The sequence below is a fragment of the Gymnoscopelus microlampas genome (genome assembly GCF_963454915.1).
Source record: "Gymnoscopelus microlampas genome assembly, chromosome: 10".
NCBI lineage: Eukaryota > Metazoa > Chordata > Actinopteri > Myctophiformes > Myctophidae > Gymnoscopelus > Gymnoscopelus microlampas.
Genome location: NC_139947.1, coordinates 16,044,724 through 16,059,953, shown reverse-complemented (window position 1 = coordinate 16,059,953; position 15,230 = coordinate 16,044,724). Strand labels below are relative to the sequence as shown.

At 47.9% G+C, this 15,230-nt stretch overlaps 1 protein-coding gene across 4 annotated transcripts in view; it reads left to right on the top strand.

Annotated features, from left to right (window-relative positions):
* The first annotated feature begins 2,901 nt into the window (after positions 1-2,901).
* LOC311052917 (segment polarity protein dishevelled homolog DVL-1-like) overlaps positions 2,902-15,230 on the top strand; it is a 53,206-nt gene continuing 40,877 nt past the window's right edge. For all 4 annotated transcript variants that reach the window (XM_084068222.1, XM_084068220.1, XM_084068221.1 and 1 more), the window contains exon 1: positions 2,902-3,342. In XM_084068222.1, the coding sequence (XP_083924348.1) occupies positions 3,173-3,342 (170 nt within the window). In that variant the 5' untranslated portion in view covers positions 2,902-3,172. The remainder of the gene's footprint in view (positions 3,343-15,230) is intronic.

The following is a 15,230-nucleotide window of genomic DNA, read 5'->3' as shown; positions in this document are numbered from 1 at the left end:
GCGATCAAAATCAAGCACAGAGCCCAGCCCGGTCAACTAAGTGTAAGTTTTAAGTATATAGAGGATTTAAGTGGTTAATTGTTATATCATGTTCACATTGCTGTGGAACCAAAACTCAGTTTTTGATGTGAGATACATGTAGTCAACACATGAGTCAATGCAATACAAGACCTCCCCCTACTGTCTCGTCAAGTGTTCTCCATCAAATCCCAGTTTGTGGAGATAAGATGAAATATAATATAAAGCAAATTACGTTATATAACCATTAACTGATCATTTAGGCTGTCGCTACCGAGATAGAGGCCTAATGTTGTTTTCATGGGATCAAAAAAAGGAATGTTTGGCTTGGACTCTGTGTTGAGTTTTAATACTGGTTCTCTCAACAGGGAAGCAAAGTGCACATAAATTACCCTGCGCCTACGCCAGCCTACGCACAGTGGTGGAAGAAGTACTCAAATTTTTTTTTTACTACTAAAGTAAAATTAGCAATACCACAGTGTAGATACTCTGTTACAAGTAAAAATCCTGTATTTGAAAATGTACTTCAGTAAAGTAAAAAAAAAAAAGTATTGTCAGTAACACAGTACCAAATGAATTATGCAAAACAGTAATATGTTTTCTATTACGAATCTAAATTTGTAAAGTAACAGTAGGAACCATATCAGTAAAATGTAGTGGAGTAAAACGGTACAGTATTTGCCTCTGAGATGTTGGGGGATATTAGAAGTTTGAATAATAAAATAATGGAAATACTTTCAAGTAAAGCAAAAGTACCTCAAAATTGTACTTAAGTATAGGAAATATACTTAGTTACTTTCCACCACAGCCTGCCCAGGCCATCTACCCCGCTTTGTGTCCTGCGCTTAGTATAGTGATTCTCAAAGTTGGGTCTGGGGACCCCCAGGGGTCCTTGAGGGGGTTAGAGGGGGTCCCCAGCAAAATGAGGAACACTCTCCAGCTAAATTATTTACAGTTAAGAACCAAATGGACCCTTACAGGTCTGTAACTTGTGGCGGCCATAAAAGCTGAATGTGAGAGCCTGTAATGAGGCAAGGTACAGTATGTGTTGAAATGCCCCTGAGCAAGAAAGACACTTAACCCTATCTGCGCTCCCCTGAGAGAAGCCCTGTAGGAGCTAAATGGATTGTTTGTATAGGCTATAAGTATTTGTGCACTTGATTGGATAACGTGCATAATTGATTTGCTTAATAGGTGAAGACACGCATTGGCATTTGGGGGGTGGGATGGATGGAGTGTCAGACAGTTTGTCACTGTGGGTTAGCTCTGGACCAGAGCTTTCTGTGGGTGTTCTCCAGCGGCTATCCTATATTAAAATTGCCTATAGGGTCAACCAGCGGTCGATGGTCGACAGTGGGTGGGTGGACGTCACAAACGTAACATGCGGACCTGCGAGGCGCACCGTTGCTTCGATCCGCACCGAATTTGGCAACAATACTGGTCAGGGGTAGCCTGACACTCAGCCTGAATTTTCATTTCGTTTCACTCCATTATTCAGTCTGAAAGCCCTCTTAATGCAGCCGGTTGCTGAGATGGGGGCGTGGCCAAAGTTTTTTTTTTCAAAGACTCTTTGGCGATTGGTTCGTACTGGATTATCCCGATCCCGATTCGTCGATCAGATTTTCAACCGAGGCTGAGACCTCCTATGAGAGCGTCACCAGACCAGAATCGCCTGAACATATTTTTTTAATGGCCGTGGCTAGCGATTCACGGGCTGGAGCCAGGCTAGGTCAGGGGGTCTGCCATCAGAATAGCCACACCAACCACGTGTGCCACAGGCGCACCATTGCTCCGCCCCCTCCGTGATCCTATTGGCTGGGGTTCGTTTAAACAGTCATAACTCCAGTTCCCAGCATGCTAAACGCCCCAAACTTAGAAGGTGCTCTCAGACGGATAATAGAGGGATTTCCGCGCGACGTCATCACAGAGCAGAATGCGCAATCTGCGCATGCCCGGGTGAAGGCGCGTTCGAAAATACAGCCCTGAGCGGCAGTGAGCGCACTGGCCAATACAAACTAATAGGCGAGTGTGCTCCGGTGCGTAATTTCCAAACGCACCCATAGGCTTCCCCCCGCAGCTGCGCGGTCATATTCCTCTCATGTTTACTAACAGGAAACCTCTCTATAGACGGATTTCCGCGCGACGTCATCACAGAGCAGAATGCGCAATCTGCGCATGCCTGGGGGTCAGTGGGGGAAAGGCGCGTTCGAAAATACAGCCCTGAGCGGCAGTGAGCGCACTGGCCAATACAAACTAATAGGCGAGTGTGCTCCGGTGCGTAATTTCCAAACGCACCCATAGGCTTCCCCCCGCAGCTGCGCGGTCATATTCCTCTCATGTTTACTAACAGGAAACCTCCCTATGGGGACAGGCTGTAATTATTTTATGCCCCGCCCCCCTGTGTTCCTATTGGCTGGGCTTTAAACAGTCACAACTCCAGTTCCCAGCATGCTAAACGCCCCAAACTTGGTAGGTGCTCTTAGACGACCAATAGGGACAGGGAACTGTCTGGGAGTATGTATATCTTGTGATATTGAAATTAAAGACTGTTTTTAAACTTGAGCTTTCGTTTTGAAGTGAGTCCTTTAGTTAGCGCGTCACACAGGTATATCTATCGCCATTCTCCTACGCTTAGCCTGCCGGCTGGTCAATTTATTGGGGATTTCTAATCAGCCACTAGGAGTCCTTTAAATGAAAAAGTTGGAGAACCACTGCAGTAACAGTAGGATACAACCACTGGTTGTCACGGCCCAGAACCACCACTAGAGGGCAGCACTGCACTACCAATTAGCCTGTGAAAAAGGAGCAATATTCCAGGCAGTGAATCTCGCAAGGATGTGGACTGTCCCTTCCTGTTTTAGTGCCGAGAGAGCCACCGTACCTACCGACACACACAGTGCAGGGGCAGGACTACAGACACTCATAACACCATTATTATTATGTCTGGATTCTCGCTTTGTTTATCAGAGACACGGTTATTTATTTCCCGGCGTGGGGTAGAGCGTTGTGTTTATGCTCGGCGTCGTTGAGGCTGCTATGTTTACGGATAGTAGTGGGTAGTAGTGTTGTTCCAACAGCAGTCAGTCAGTCAGGCCTGTTTATTGCTTTCCTGTGTGTCAAATGATTGTCCTGCCTTTATAACACATATACTCTCATGGCGGAGACTAAAATCATATATCACATCGACGAGGAGGAGACTCCCTATCTGGTCAAATTGTCCGTTTCCCCCGAGAAAGTCACGCTCGCGGATTTTAAAAATGTCCTCAACAATCGCCCGGTCAACAGCTACAAATTCTTCTTCAAATCGATGGACCAGGATTTTGGGTGAGTTCCCATTTATGAATGAATCGGGTGAATAATGAGTGTTATAGCTCTCTCTCTCTCTCTCTCTCTCTCTCTCTCTCTCTCTCTCTCTCTCTCTCTCTCTCTCTCAGTGTGTGTGTGTGTGTGTGTGTGTGTGTGTGTGTCATGTTATGTTTTATTGCTGTACGTAGCTCAATGGTTCTTCTGACTAACAGCCCGTGCATGCATAGACCATAAATAGAAGCATCAAAAGATATATGGTTGCAACATTTGTAACGTGTGTGTGTGTGTGTGTGTGTGTGTGTGTGTGTGTGTGTGTGTGTGTGTGTGTGTGTGTGTGTGTGTGTGTGTGTGTGTGTGTGTGTGTGTGTGTGTGTGTGTGTGTGTGTGTGCATACAGTACACTACAGTGCCAGCATGTACCATGATGCATGCATCTGGCACAAGTTCTTCATTATTATACCTGTATAATAAGCCCTTCTTCCTGTGTGTGCATTGGACCAGGCAGAAAATTGTTTGAAGTAGCAGGGCTGGAAAAATAGATGTTATAGCAATATCGTGATATGATATCGTGTTGTCTTCTCCTGGTGTTAATCACCTGTGACTTAATTATTGTATACTTTCAGACAAAATAATACAACTACTAATAATAATGATTATAGGGGAAATAGGAGATCTTGTGAACTTTGTGTGTATTATATATATATATATATATATATATATATATATATATATATATATATATATATATATATTTCTTTTAGCATCCTGTAGGCTATGGATTATTATTATTGTTTTTTTTAAAGAAAATAAAGAAAATTGATATAATCACAATGCAATATTCTCATCACAATATCAATATTGAGGACTGGATTTGGTAAAAAAAAATCATTTAGATTTGATTCTGTCCATATCTGCACACTGAGCCCTGTAGTTTGAAGTGATAGTTATGTCCAGTTGCCTCAATGAGTCAAATAGACTTTAATTTATTGCAGACACTAGACCCCAATGCGACCCCAATGCCATGCCAGGACTTTATAGATGTCACAACAACTGTGACAAAGCACCCACACGCTGTAGGATGCATGCAGCTGAAGTTCATTGACATGGTGTGTGTTCTATGGCAGCATAAACAAACACGCTGAAACATAAACAAACAGGTATATGGGGCCCGATCAAGAAAAATAGTAACTAAGATGGTTAAATCCCTATAATCTCTCCTGAACACGCCTGCTCTATCTGTCTGTCACACCACAGGAGCATGCATGCGTGTGTGCATGCACACACACACACACACACACACACACACACACACACACACACACACACACACACACACACACACACACACACACACACACACACACACACACACACACACACACACACACACACACAGTGAGAGGTGAAAAGGAGAAAGTGTTATCTAGTTCCCTCAGGACAAATGACATTCCATGATGTGTCAATCCCATTTGTCTATAGGTTGCACCAATGAATGGCCGGTGCATTGACTGTTTTATAGGGCTGTAGTCAACAGTCCTGTAATAATGGCTTTAAAACTTTAAAGTTACCGATTGCCTTTTTCCTGAGGTTTCACGTTGGCCTAATTGTCCAACCACTGATTATGGTTATACTGTGTGGTGCATAGTGAAGTTGTTTTTTTCTTCCCCCATGACATTTACAATAGTATATAGCATAGTTTACGGGACATTTTGTAGGGTTGTATGCTTTTTGAAATGCTTTAAAATTTGAAAAAATAGCAAAAATAGCTGATCTACAAACACACAATGCGTCACATTGCCACACATTGTGAGAATGTGGATCAGCTATTCTGATTACCTATTTGCAGTACATCAGAATATATAGGGTTCTTTGTCGTTTTGAGTCGTGAGGCACTCACTATGGGAAACAGCGCCATCTGGCGATGCAACAGAGCTACACAATACGCTCCCGGGGCCCATTTCATTGGGCTAGAGGGTATGTCACGTAACCGGCTGTCCCTTCCCCTTTCCGGAAGGACATATAAGGGCTGGTCGTGACGTAGTACTTCCTCTTCAGTTCCTCTGTTCGCAGATGTTACAAGGCTACACGCTTGTTAAAAACTGAATTCTACATTTATTCGACAATTACTACACTTAAGGACCCAAAGTGAGAAACCAGCTTTAGCCCTAAAAGCGGAGACTAGGATGAGTCACCCACGGGTTTTCTCGCTCGACTAAACTCCAGGAAACTAACTTTATTCTACCTCGTGGTGAGCCGGTGTTAGCCCTTAGCTGCCTCTGAGCCTAGCCGCTAGCTGTTACTAGCTTCGGCTACCTCCACAGCGCTAACCCCCTTTCCCGCTGAGAAACTAACTTTATTCTACCTCGTGGTGAGCCGGTGTTAGCCCTTAGCTGCCTCTGAGCCTAGTCGCTAGCTGTTACTAGCTTCGGCTACCTCCGCAGCGCTAACCCCCTTTCCCGCTGAGCTAACTCCCCGAACAGAGCTGTTAGCCTAGCTTTTTGTGAGCCGACGTTAGCTTAAAGCTGTTCTTAGCCTAGCCGCTAACTTACTAGCTTAACTGTTTGGCTACTTCCACAGCGCTAACCCCCTATCCGTTGAGCTAACTCCCCGAATAGAGCTGTTAGCCTAGCTTTTTGTCGCTCTTTTCCACGATACTCGAACTGTGTTGCTTGTCTCGTCCGGCTCCCGGTGAGGCTGCTTCGTCACAGATACGGCCTGTGCCGGTAGTTTTAGTGGACACCAGCGGCTCTCGCTCTGTCCCCCCGAAACTAGCGGAGACTAGGATAAGTCACCCACGGGTTTTTCTCGCTCGACTAAACTCCAGGAAACTAACTTTATTCTACCTCGTGGTGAGCCGGTGTTAGCCCTTAGCTGCCTCTGAGCCTAGCCGCTAGCTGTTACTAGCTTCGGCTGCCTCCACAGCGCTAACCCCCTTTCCCGCTGAGCTAACTCCCCGAACAGAGCTGTTAGCCTAGCATTTTGTGAGCCGACGTTAGCTTAAAGCTGTTCTTAGCCTAGCCGCTAACTTACTAGCTTGGCTGTTTGGCTACTTCCACAGCGCTAACCCCCTATCCGTTGAGCTAACTCCCCGAATAGAGCTGTTAGCCTAGCTTTTTGTCGCTCTTTTCCACGATACTCGAACTGTGTTGCTTGTCTCGTCCGGCTCCCGGTGAGGCTGCTTAGTCACAGAAACGGCCTGTGCCGGTAGTTTTAGTGGACACCAGCGGCTCTCGCTCTGTCCCCCCGAAACCCTCCCGCCTCCCTACACCAACTCCAGCTGCCACGAGCCGTGGCCCGCGGTAAGCTAGCCCGACCCCCTTCGTGAGCGGAGTACGCGACGTTGACCGCCCTGTTCCTCCCAGTGTCTACAGAGCAGAAGCAGGGTAGTTTTTTGCACATTCTGTGAGGTCAGTACAAAATATAATGCCTGTTTTTTGTGCCAATAAAATTTGTTACAAAGAACCAAACCTTTGCATTATTCAAACCATGTCAACATGAGTCCACAATGCTAGGAAAATGGTCGGTGCTCGTCCTCCTACACTGTCGGATACAACATGTTATGCATATCAACGCCAGTATATTGTGGTACTTAATGCTTATCACTGTGCCAATATGTCTGTCACACTTGTCACATATTGCATTTCCAAATACGGCTGGGATACGATATAATGCCTTAATGTCAATATATTGTTTTTATTGCCTGTTTTTGTGCTATTATGGTTGTTTTTTCACCACACCCTGCATGGTTCAGACACTATCTGAAATAAACCCATAGTGGTTGGACGGAACCGGTTTCTCGGCCTTCCAAACACTGACGGGATACGAAGTATAATGCGTTTATCCATTATTTTTATATAATGTTCGCCATTATGCCAATGTGTTTGCTACACTGAATTGACTAACTCTGAACTAAGCCCTTAATGATTGGACGGAACCGGTTTCTCGGCCTTCCAAACACTGACGGGATACGAAGTATAATGCGTTTCTCCATTATGCCAATGTGTTTGCTACACTGAATTGAATAACTCCAGTGCAGATGGGAAAACCAGTCTCCAGCCTCCACAGCCAAACAGAGGAGCATGTCGCACTTACTGTAAGATCTGTGAAGAAATACCCTGTGATTGTGGTTTTACATGCGTTGAAAAGTACAAAACCTTGTCTTTTTCCAACTCCGCCTGTGTGCCAGGGAGAACGAGGACCGTTCTCGATGGTCTGCCTTTGGGCCCACAGTATCCGAAAAACCCCTCGTCGGTTTTTCAGATACGTGTGGGACAAGCAATCTGACCCCCCCATGAGCCCACAGTATTTGGTAAAGCCGGTTCTCGTTTTTCCAAATACGTGTGGGACAGAAACACTGCATGTACTGACTCCATGGAAGGTAACAATAAAACCAGTTGTAAAATCAATTGTAAGAACGGTACCACCCCTGTCCGCCAGAGGGCGCCTTTGCACCTTGGCACAGGCGTCACGCCCGTTTTTACAACCGATTCCACCATCTTGGAGAGGGCGCCAAAACGCTTCTGCATCACAGGGCCCTCTCAAGATGGCCGAACGGAAGGTAAACAAGTTACATACTTCCGTGTCCGACCGGAGACGGACGTCGAGCGTCCCCCACCGGATGTTGACGTCGGGGAGGTACCGCGTACTGTCTCACGTGACCTCCCCGAATCCAACTGTTTCCTTTTCCGACCGGAGACGGACAAGGGGCTTCTCCGACCGGATACCAATGTTGGGGAGGCACCGCGTGCGGGGTCACGTGACTTTCCCGAATCCTTCTGTCAATCAGGTAACACCCGTACTGCCTCTATCGAGCGTCACACGTTTGGCAACGCCAGAGCGTGCGAGCGCGTCACTGGTCTCCATGACAACGGGCAGACAGCCGGTGGAGCGAGCAGTTTCTTTAACTCGCCTCAACCCACTAGCTCGCTGTCTAGCGAAATGGAAAGCTTGCGACCCGTCTCATTGGGTGCTGCGCACCATACAGAAGGGTTACAAGTTACAGTTTTGCATGAAACCCCCGATGTCAGACAAAGTGATTTTCTCCAGCGCGACGGGCGCAGCGGCAGTTACGTTACGAGAGGAGGTTCTCTCTCTCTCCTAAACAATGGCGCAATAGGAGAGTTCTCCCCAGATCGGAAACGCCTGGGTTTTTACTCAAAGTTTTTCCTGGTTAAGAAAAAGGGGGGGGGGTGTACGTCCCATACTGGACCTGAGAGGTCTCAATAAATTTCTAACGAAATTCAATTTTCGCATGCTGACGAACGCAGCGTTACTACGCACGGTGCGTCAGGGCGACGGATGGACCAGCATAGACTTAAAGGATGCGTGTTTCCACGTTCCCGTCTACCCGGTGCACAGGACATTTCTGCTGTTGTTTTCACCTAGCGGCTACCTAGCCTCGCTTACGACAACACTGTGTTGCTTAATGCAGCAGGTACGTCAGTGTTACACTGGTTTTCTGTACTGGTCAGGCTCAGTACAGCAGTAACACACTGTGGTTGTACCGGTCAGCTCCCCTGGACAACAACGTGATTTTCCACGTACCTTTACATGCCTCCTATGTCAGACACAGGATGTTCCTCTCATGCGGAGAGGTAATGCAGCCATGTCTCTGAGAGAGAGGGACTCTCTCTACTGAGCAAGGGCATCTTCAGAAAACCGTCTACGAATTGGAACCTAGAGGTTACTTAGGTAACCCCGGTTTTTTTTCCCCAGTTTTTGGTACAACTGGTTTTCGTGTGTTTTCTGGCCAAAGAAGGAGGGGGGAGGCTATGTGACCCTTTCTGGATGAAGGGGTCTCATCAAGTCTCTTACGAAATTCAGGTTTCATATGCTGATGACCGTGGCGCTCCTGCGCACGTTCGGTCAGGGGGACAGGTGGACCAACGTAGCCCTGAGGCGCGATTACTGTCGGTTTTTCACTGTCGGTTTCTAGAAGGAGCGTTTTGGTTCCGTCCCAGCAGTCCTCCCTTATAGGGTTCTCACTGGACTCGACCACGCTCGCAGCACGTCTGTCTCAGGAGTGGTTAGACGGCTTCCTGTCCTGTGTGAGGCCTTTCCACGTAGGAAAGACAGTCACTTACAGGCTGTGCGTGCAGGTGGGGGGTCTCATGACTTCAGCCATACACCTGACGTGCCTAAGTAGGCTATTTTGGGACCTTTCAGAGGTGGATGCGGGCTCTCAGGATCCCACCTACCGTGGACCCTCGACAAGGTCTGGTGTCTCCACTTGCGTGGATTCACTTAGGCTGTGCTCATGCGCACCCTTTCTGTCAGAAGGCGTCAGGGGAGGCGCTGTGATCTCACGGACGGCTGTCACGACGGACGCCAGCCTGATTTGGACCAGGTTCGATCGACCACAGGTCGATTTGTTTGCCTCAACAGAGAACGCGAAGTGCTCTCGCTTTTTCTCGGTGAAGGCAGCGGATTTTTCGTTGGGACTGGACGCGTTGGCTCACAGCTGGCCGAGGGAACTGCTTTATGCATTCCTGCCGCTGGAGTTGTTCCGCCCGACGTTGGAAAAGGTCAGGCCCCAGGGCCTGACTGTACTGCCAGTTGCTCCAGGTTGGGGCGTGTGGGGATCGGAGATAACTTCTCTGCTCCACGCCGAACCCGGGTCCCTTCCTCCGATCGCGGACCTGCTGACGCAGGTGGGGACCGAGATCAACCACCCCAGCCCCTGGGACCTAGATCTGTGGCTCTGGCCTGTGTGAGGGCCAACCTAGATTCGTGTGGTCTGCCCCCTGACGTGGTGGTTACCATCCAGAGGGCGAGGGCCGTTTTCTACTAGGGCTGCCTATGACGTCAAATGGAATATTTTCGTGTCATGGTGCCAGGGGCAGTCACCAGTGGTGGTGGCTTTTCGGGCCCCGGTACGCGGCTTCCTTTTTCTCTTGCAGAGCAAGCTGAATCAGGGTTTGACCTTCTCGACGGTCATGGTGTACTTGGATGCCATCTCCGTCTGCCACGAAGGTTTTCGAAGGCGGGACGGTTGGCGATCGTCACCTGGTACGGCGGTTCTTGGGCGGGGCCAGACGGACCAGGCCGGGTAACAGGCCTCTGTTTCCGGCTTGGAATCTGGCGGTGGTGCTGAATGCACTCTGCCTTCCCCCCGTTTGAACGTCTCGAGACTGGGAGCCTCAAGGTGTTGAGTCTGAAAACAGTCTTTTTGGTGACCCTGGCTATGGCCAAGAGGGTCGGTGACCTGCATGCACTCCCGGTGAGTTCGGAGTGCTTGAGGTGCTCTGGGGATAGCAGACGGGTTCTGCTGACGCCAAACTTGGCGTTCGTTACCAAGACCGGGGTGGTTGCACCGGCTCCGGTCGGATTGGTTGCGTTCCTCCACCTCCTTTCGCTTCGGCGGTGGATGAGCGGTCACTTTGTTTCTGTCCAGTGAGGGCTTTGAGGCTCTACTGTCAGGTGACGGCGCCTGGTAGGTCGTAAACACGATTGTTTGTCACCTACGGCCGGGGTGACCAGCGGAAAGCGATGGCCAAGTCAACGCTTTCCAGGTGGATAGTTGAGGCCGTAAGGCTCGCCTATACTAGTAGTGGGGCCCCAGTACCTGTTGGATTGGGGGCGCACTCGACTAGGGGATTGGCTGCTTCCTGGGCCCTCTCTAGAGAGGTTTTCGGTCCAGGAGATTTGCAGGGCTGCTAACTGGTCGTCTCCTTCGACCTTTGCAGCTTTCTACAGCCTGGACATGGCGGCTTCCTCGGTGACGCACGCAGTCCTTGGCGTGGCAGCCTCATTTACTTGAGGTGCCTTTCTCCCCCTGATGTGATCCCGTGGGGCTAACAATCTGTTGGGTCCTAGGGAGCAGGGGGGCCCTGTTCCCTTACTAGGAGGTTAGTAGGTGACGAGCCTTGTCTTCTATTAGCTGAATGGGGAAGACTTCGGTCTGTCGGGGTTTTCGTTTATCTCATCCCTTGTGCCGTGTCCAGGCCCGGTGGGCCTGGGCGTCCCTGAAGCGGGGGCCCGCCGTGTGCGGGTCCCTGAGCCAGTAGGGGACGTGCGTTTTTTCTGGGGATACAATGTTTTTAACGCTTCCGGGGGGTTTATAGATCCCATAGTGAGTGCCTCACGACTCAAAACGACAAAGAACTAGAGGTTACGTAGGTAACCCCGGTTCTTTTAGTTTAGGAGTGAGGCACTCACCAAACACCCCTTTGTTTCGCCACTGCGAACAGAGGACCTGTGGTAAGAGGAAGTACTACGTCACGACCAGCCCTTATATGTCCTTCCGGAAAGGGGAAGGGACAGCCGGTTACGTGACATACCCTCTAGCCCAATGAAATGGGCCCCGGGAGCGTATTGTGTAGCTCTGTTGCATCGCCAGATGGCGCTGTTTCCCATAGTGAGTGCCTCACTCCTAAACTAAAAGAACCGGGGTTACCTACGTAACCTCTAGTTTTGTGGGGTATATGTGGGGGGAATACGTGGTTAATGAGGAGGATTTGCTCGGTTAGGTCCGTCAGAACCAGCAGTATTTCTTAAAAAAAAAAAACTTTTGTTACGGATGAAGTCTATTACCATCTTGTGCACAGTAGCCAAATGTTTTTATTCATCACAAAGTTACTAATCGTCAAATGATCTATCTGGTCTACGCTTTACTTGTGCATCATGTCTTTGATTTGTTGTGAGGGACGCCACCACATCCCCGATGTATTAGGCTGCAAATGTCCACTCTTCAGTTTTTTTTTCTTTAGAGGTTCCAACAGGTTTGTCGAGCTTAATGGAAGCTGTGACAAACTGTCTCCTTCCTCCAGCTCTTGGTCACAGAGATTCACTTGTATCAAGGCCACTGCAGAGGAGGACGTTTGTGTCAACGACTAGCTGCTCTCATTCCAATGTGATGTCTCATACACACACACACACACACACACACACACACACACACACACACACACACACACACACACACGCACACACGCACACACGCACATTCACACTGTATCTAGCACAATCGTTCTCAACATGAGTGGAGGAAGTGTGGACGGAGGCAGTAGCAGCAGTAGACTATAGTCGCATACATTTCCCCAGCAGCAGCACAGTGACCTTGTGAGGGAAGCTGGTTCTTCCTGGTGGGTTAAAGTAGGCTATAGGCTCGGCTGTGCTGGGCTTTTGTCCCCATGCAGCCCCGGCTTCCTGCCCCCTCAGCGAGCTGCGAGCCAGAGGCAGCCTCGCTCACTGTGTGTGCCTCAGGTGATCGACAAGCAGATTGTGGAGACAAACAAAGCGTGTTTGCTCTTACAACGACGTCCACATGGAGCTGTGGCTCTGTGGCATTGAACACACTACAGTAGGTAACAGGAGTTTGACAGGCTACCTACCTACCTACCTACCTACCTACCTACCTACCTACCTACCTACCTACCTACCTACCTACCTACCTACCTACCGCTTGAGTTAGGGTTGGGTGATATGATATGACTTCAGTTCAAATCAATATCAGGATTATTTCAAACTTTTGCCTTGATTATGATTAATGCACGATTTGTAAAACATTATAATCGTAAGAAATCAAAATAAAAACCTGCTTCTCAATTATTCGATTAACCCAAATTCGGTTAATTGCCCAACCCTAGCTTGAATATCGACACACACACACACACACACACACACACACACACACACACACACACACACACACACACACACACACACACACACACACACACACACACACACACACACACACACACACACACACAGAGTGCTGCTGAAACAATATGATTTCACCCGTGGTTACTTTCAGTTGTACTACACATCCACCATGGAGTCATCTCTGTAAGAGTCCATGTTATTCAGTCCAGCTAGTAGGGCTGTCCTCGTCTAAAAAAGGTCTCAGGCGAATAATAGTCATAGGAATTTGGCAATTAGATGATTGAATCAACAAATCTGTAAAATTGTGTTTGCCGCATGCAGTCATGCTGAGACCAGCCTTTTTAGGTTGGCTGAGAAGAGCACATTCTAACGTTGATTTCACAATGGCTACTAGCTACTGAAAGTTATAGACTGGCAATATTAAGGGGTTAGCATATATGTAGAGTTTACAAGAGCTATGCATGGGGGGGGGGGGAGTGTACAAAAACAACAAATCAACAAATCATTTTTATCAATAGACCAAAACGACCGATTAATCGGTCATTTGACTATGAGAGGTCAGCCCTATATTCAGTAAAGCTACAGTCTTTAAGGTTTTCGGGGAGCGCCGTACAGGCACAGTATGGAAGCGAACCCAGGGGATAGCAGTGCTTTGTGGTAGCCATGCTGCCCATACTGCATAGGCGTAGACAGTATGGCTGCCGGAGAACTAGCTTGGGAGAAATATAAGAGACTCCCCAATACAGAGGGAAAACATCAAATCCCTTGCAGTTATAGACGGCGTTTGAAATGTAAATGAGCAGCAGCCAGTGCAAGGTCCTCTGTAGTCGAGCCCCCCTGCTGTGCAGAAGGAACCAGCCATTTTCTTACGGGATTGCCGAACCAGATTTTGTGATGGCCGTATCAGCGCGAGCAATTAGAGCCACACGATTTTTAACATAAAATGTTTGTTTTGGTAAAAGGTGCTGTTCTCGCCTTGGTAGAAGCATGCCTTGTCTGTAAGGCTCATAAATGCTTTACTATCTTGAAATGTCATTGTTTTCTTCTAAATTGCACGGGTTGGGTTGCATATCCATTCACACTGCGGATCAAAATGAACAAAAATAAACGCAGGCGATGCCCCTCGTTTCGATGACGAGGTTTATAGTTTGTGTTTAAAATTTAAAGGCTGCGTTTTGGGAGTTCACCAGCCTGTCATAATATTCATCCATATTCATAAGACGGGATGCTAATTCACACATTGTGTCGTTCTGAAGCAGCACACACTTGCACATTACAGAGACTTCAAGGTGATGATGTGGTGTTTTGTCGTTGGGGTTTGAGAGAGACCTCAGTATAATTCTAGTCACACAGGCACACTGGAGCTGCAGCCAAGAGGTTGGTCTGAAAGAAACAGTCTTGTTGTTCCTCAGAAAACAGGGGGGCTGGAAGAGGGGGGAAGATTTCACTTCTGCTGAGAAAGTGATGCTTAAAGTTAAAAAGGACACAAATCTGCAGCTCTTTGCACAAAACCGTACTTGCCTCGGACCTTGCCTCGAACCTCCGTTCTTGATTAATGTTTGCGACATATTGGAAGGTTATTCTACCTGTGTACCACAGCACAAACAATGAGGAATTTAATATCATATTTAATGAACCGTATGTACACAAAATAGTGAAAAGAGGCTGTTTAGGGTCTGCTCTCTTCACATGCAATTACGGTACTGCTGAGAGAGATCGGGTTTGATAGCTTTACTGAATTGCTAATTATTTCCACATTGAATATGTCAACTCTAAAACCATAAGCCTTTAAGAATGTAACAGTTTAAGCAGTGGGACAGAGGCCACGACCTACTGAATTACAATCTTATTTGAACTACAAATATTATGCTTCCCTGGTTACAGACGGACGCGGTAGCATCAGCCCACCAAAGTCCTTGGCCTACTGGACAGTCAATGGCTGGCTAACCTTCCCTGTCCCGTGGGGGTTCTGGACAAAGTTGTAAATGGCTAATCCTCCTTTGTAACTCGGGAGGACATCAACAAATATCAAATCTCTCTGTGCTACACGCGTGCATGTACATTCGTATGTAAGCATAGACCTCCACCAGTGACTCATCCGCTGAAATCTGTCAGTGAAGTGAAAGCTGTGTCAACACTTCAGATCAAGCATATTTCTGTGTGTGTGTGTGTGTGTGTGTGTGTGTGTGTGTGTGTGTGTGTGTGTGTGTGTGTGTGTGTGTGTGTGTGTGTGTGTGTGTGTGTGTGTGTGTGTGTGTGTGTGTGTGTGTGTGTGTGTGTACTTATGTCCGTCAGGAGTTC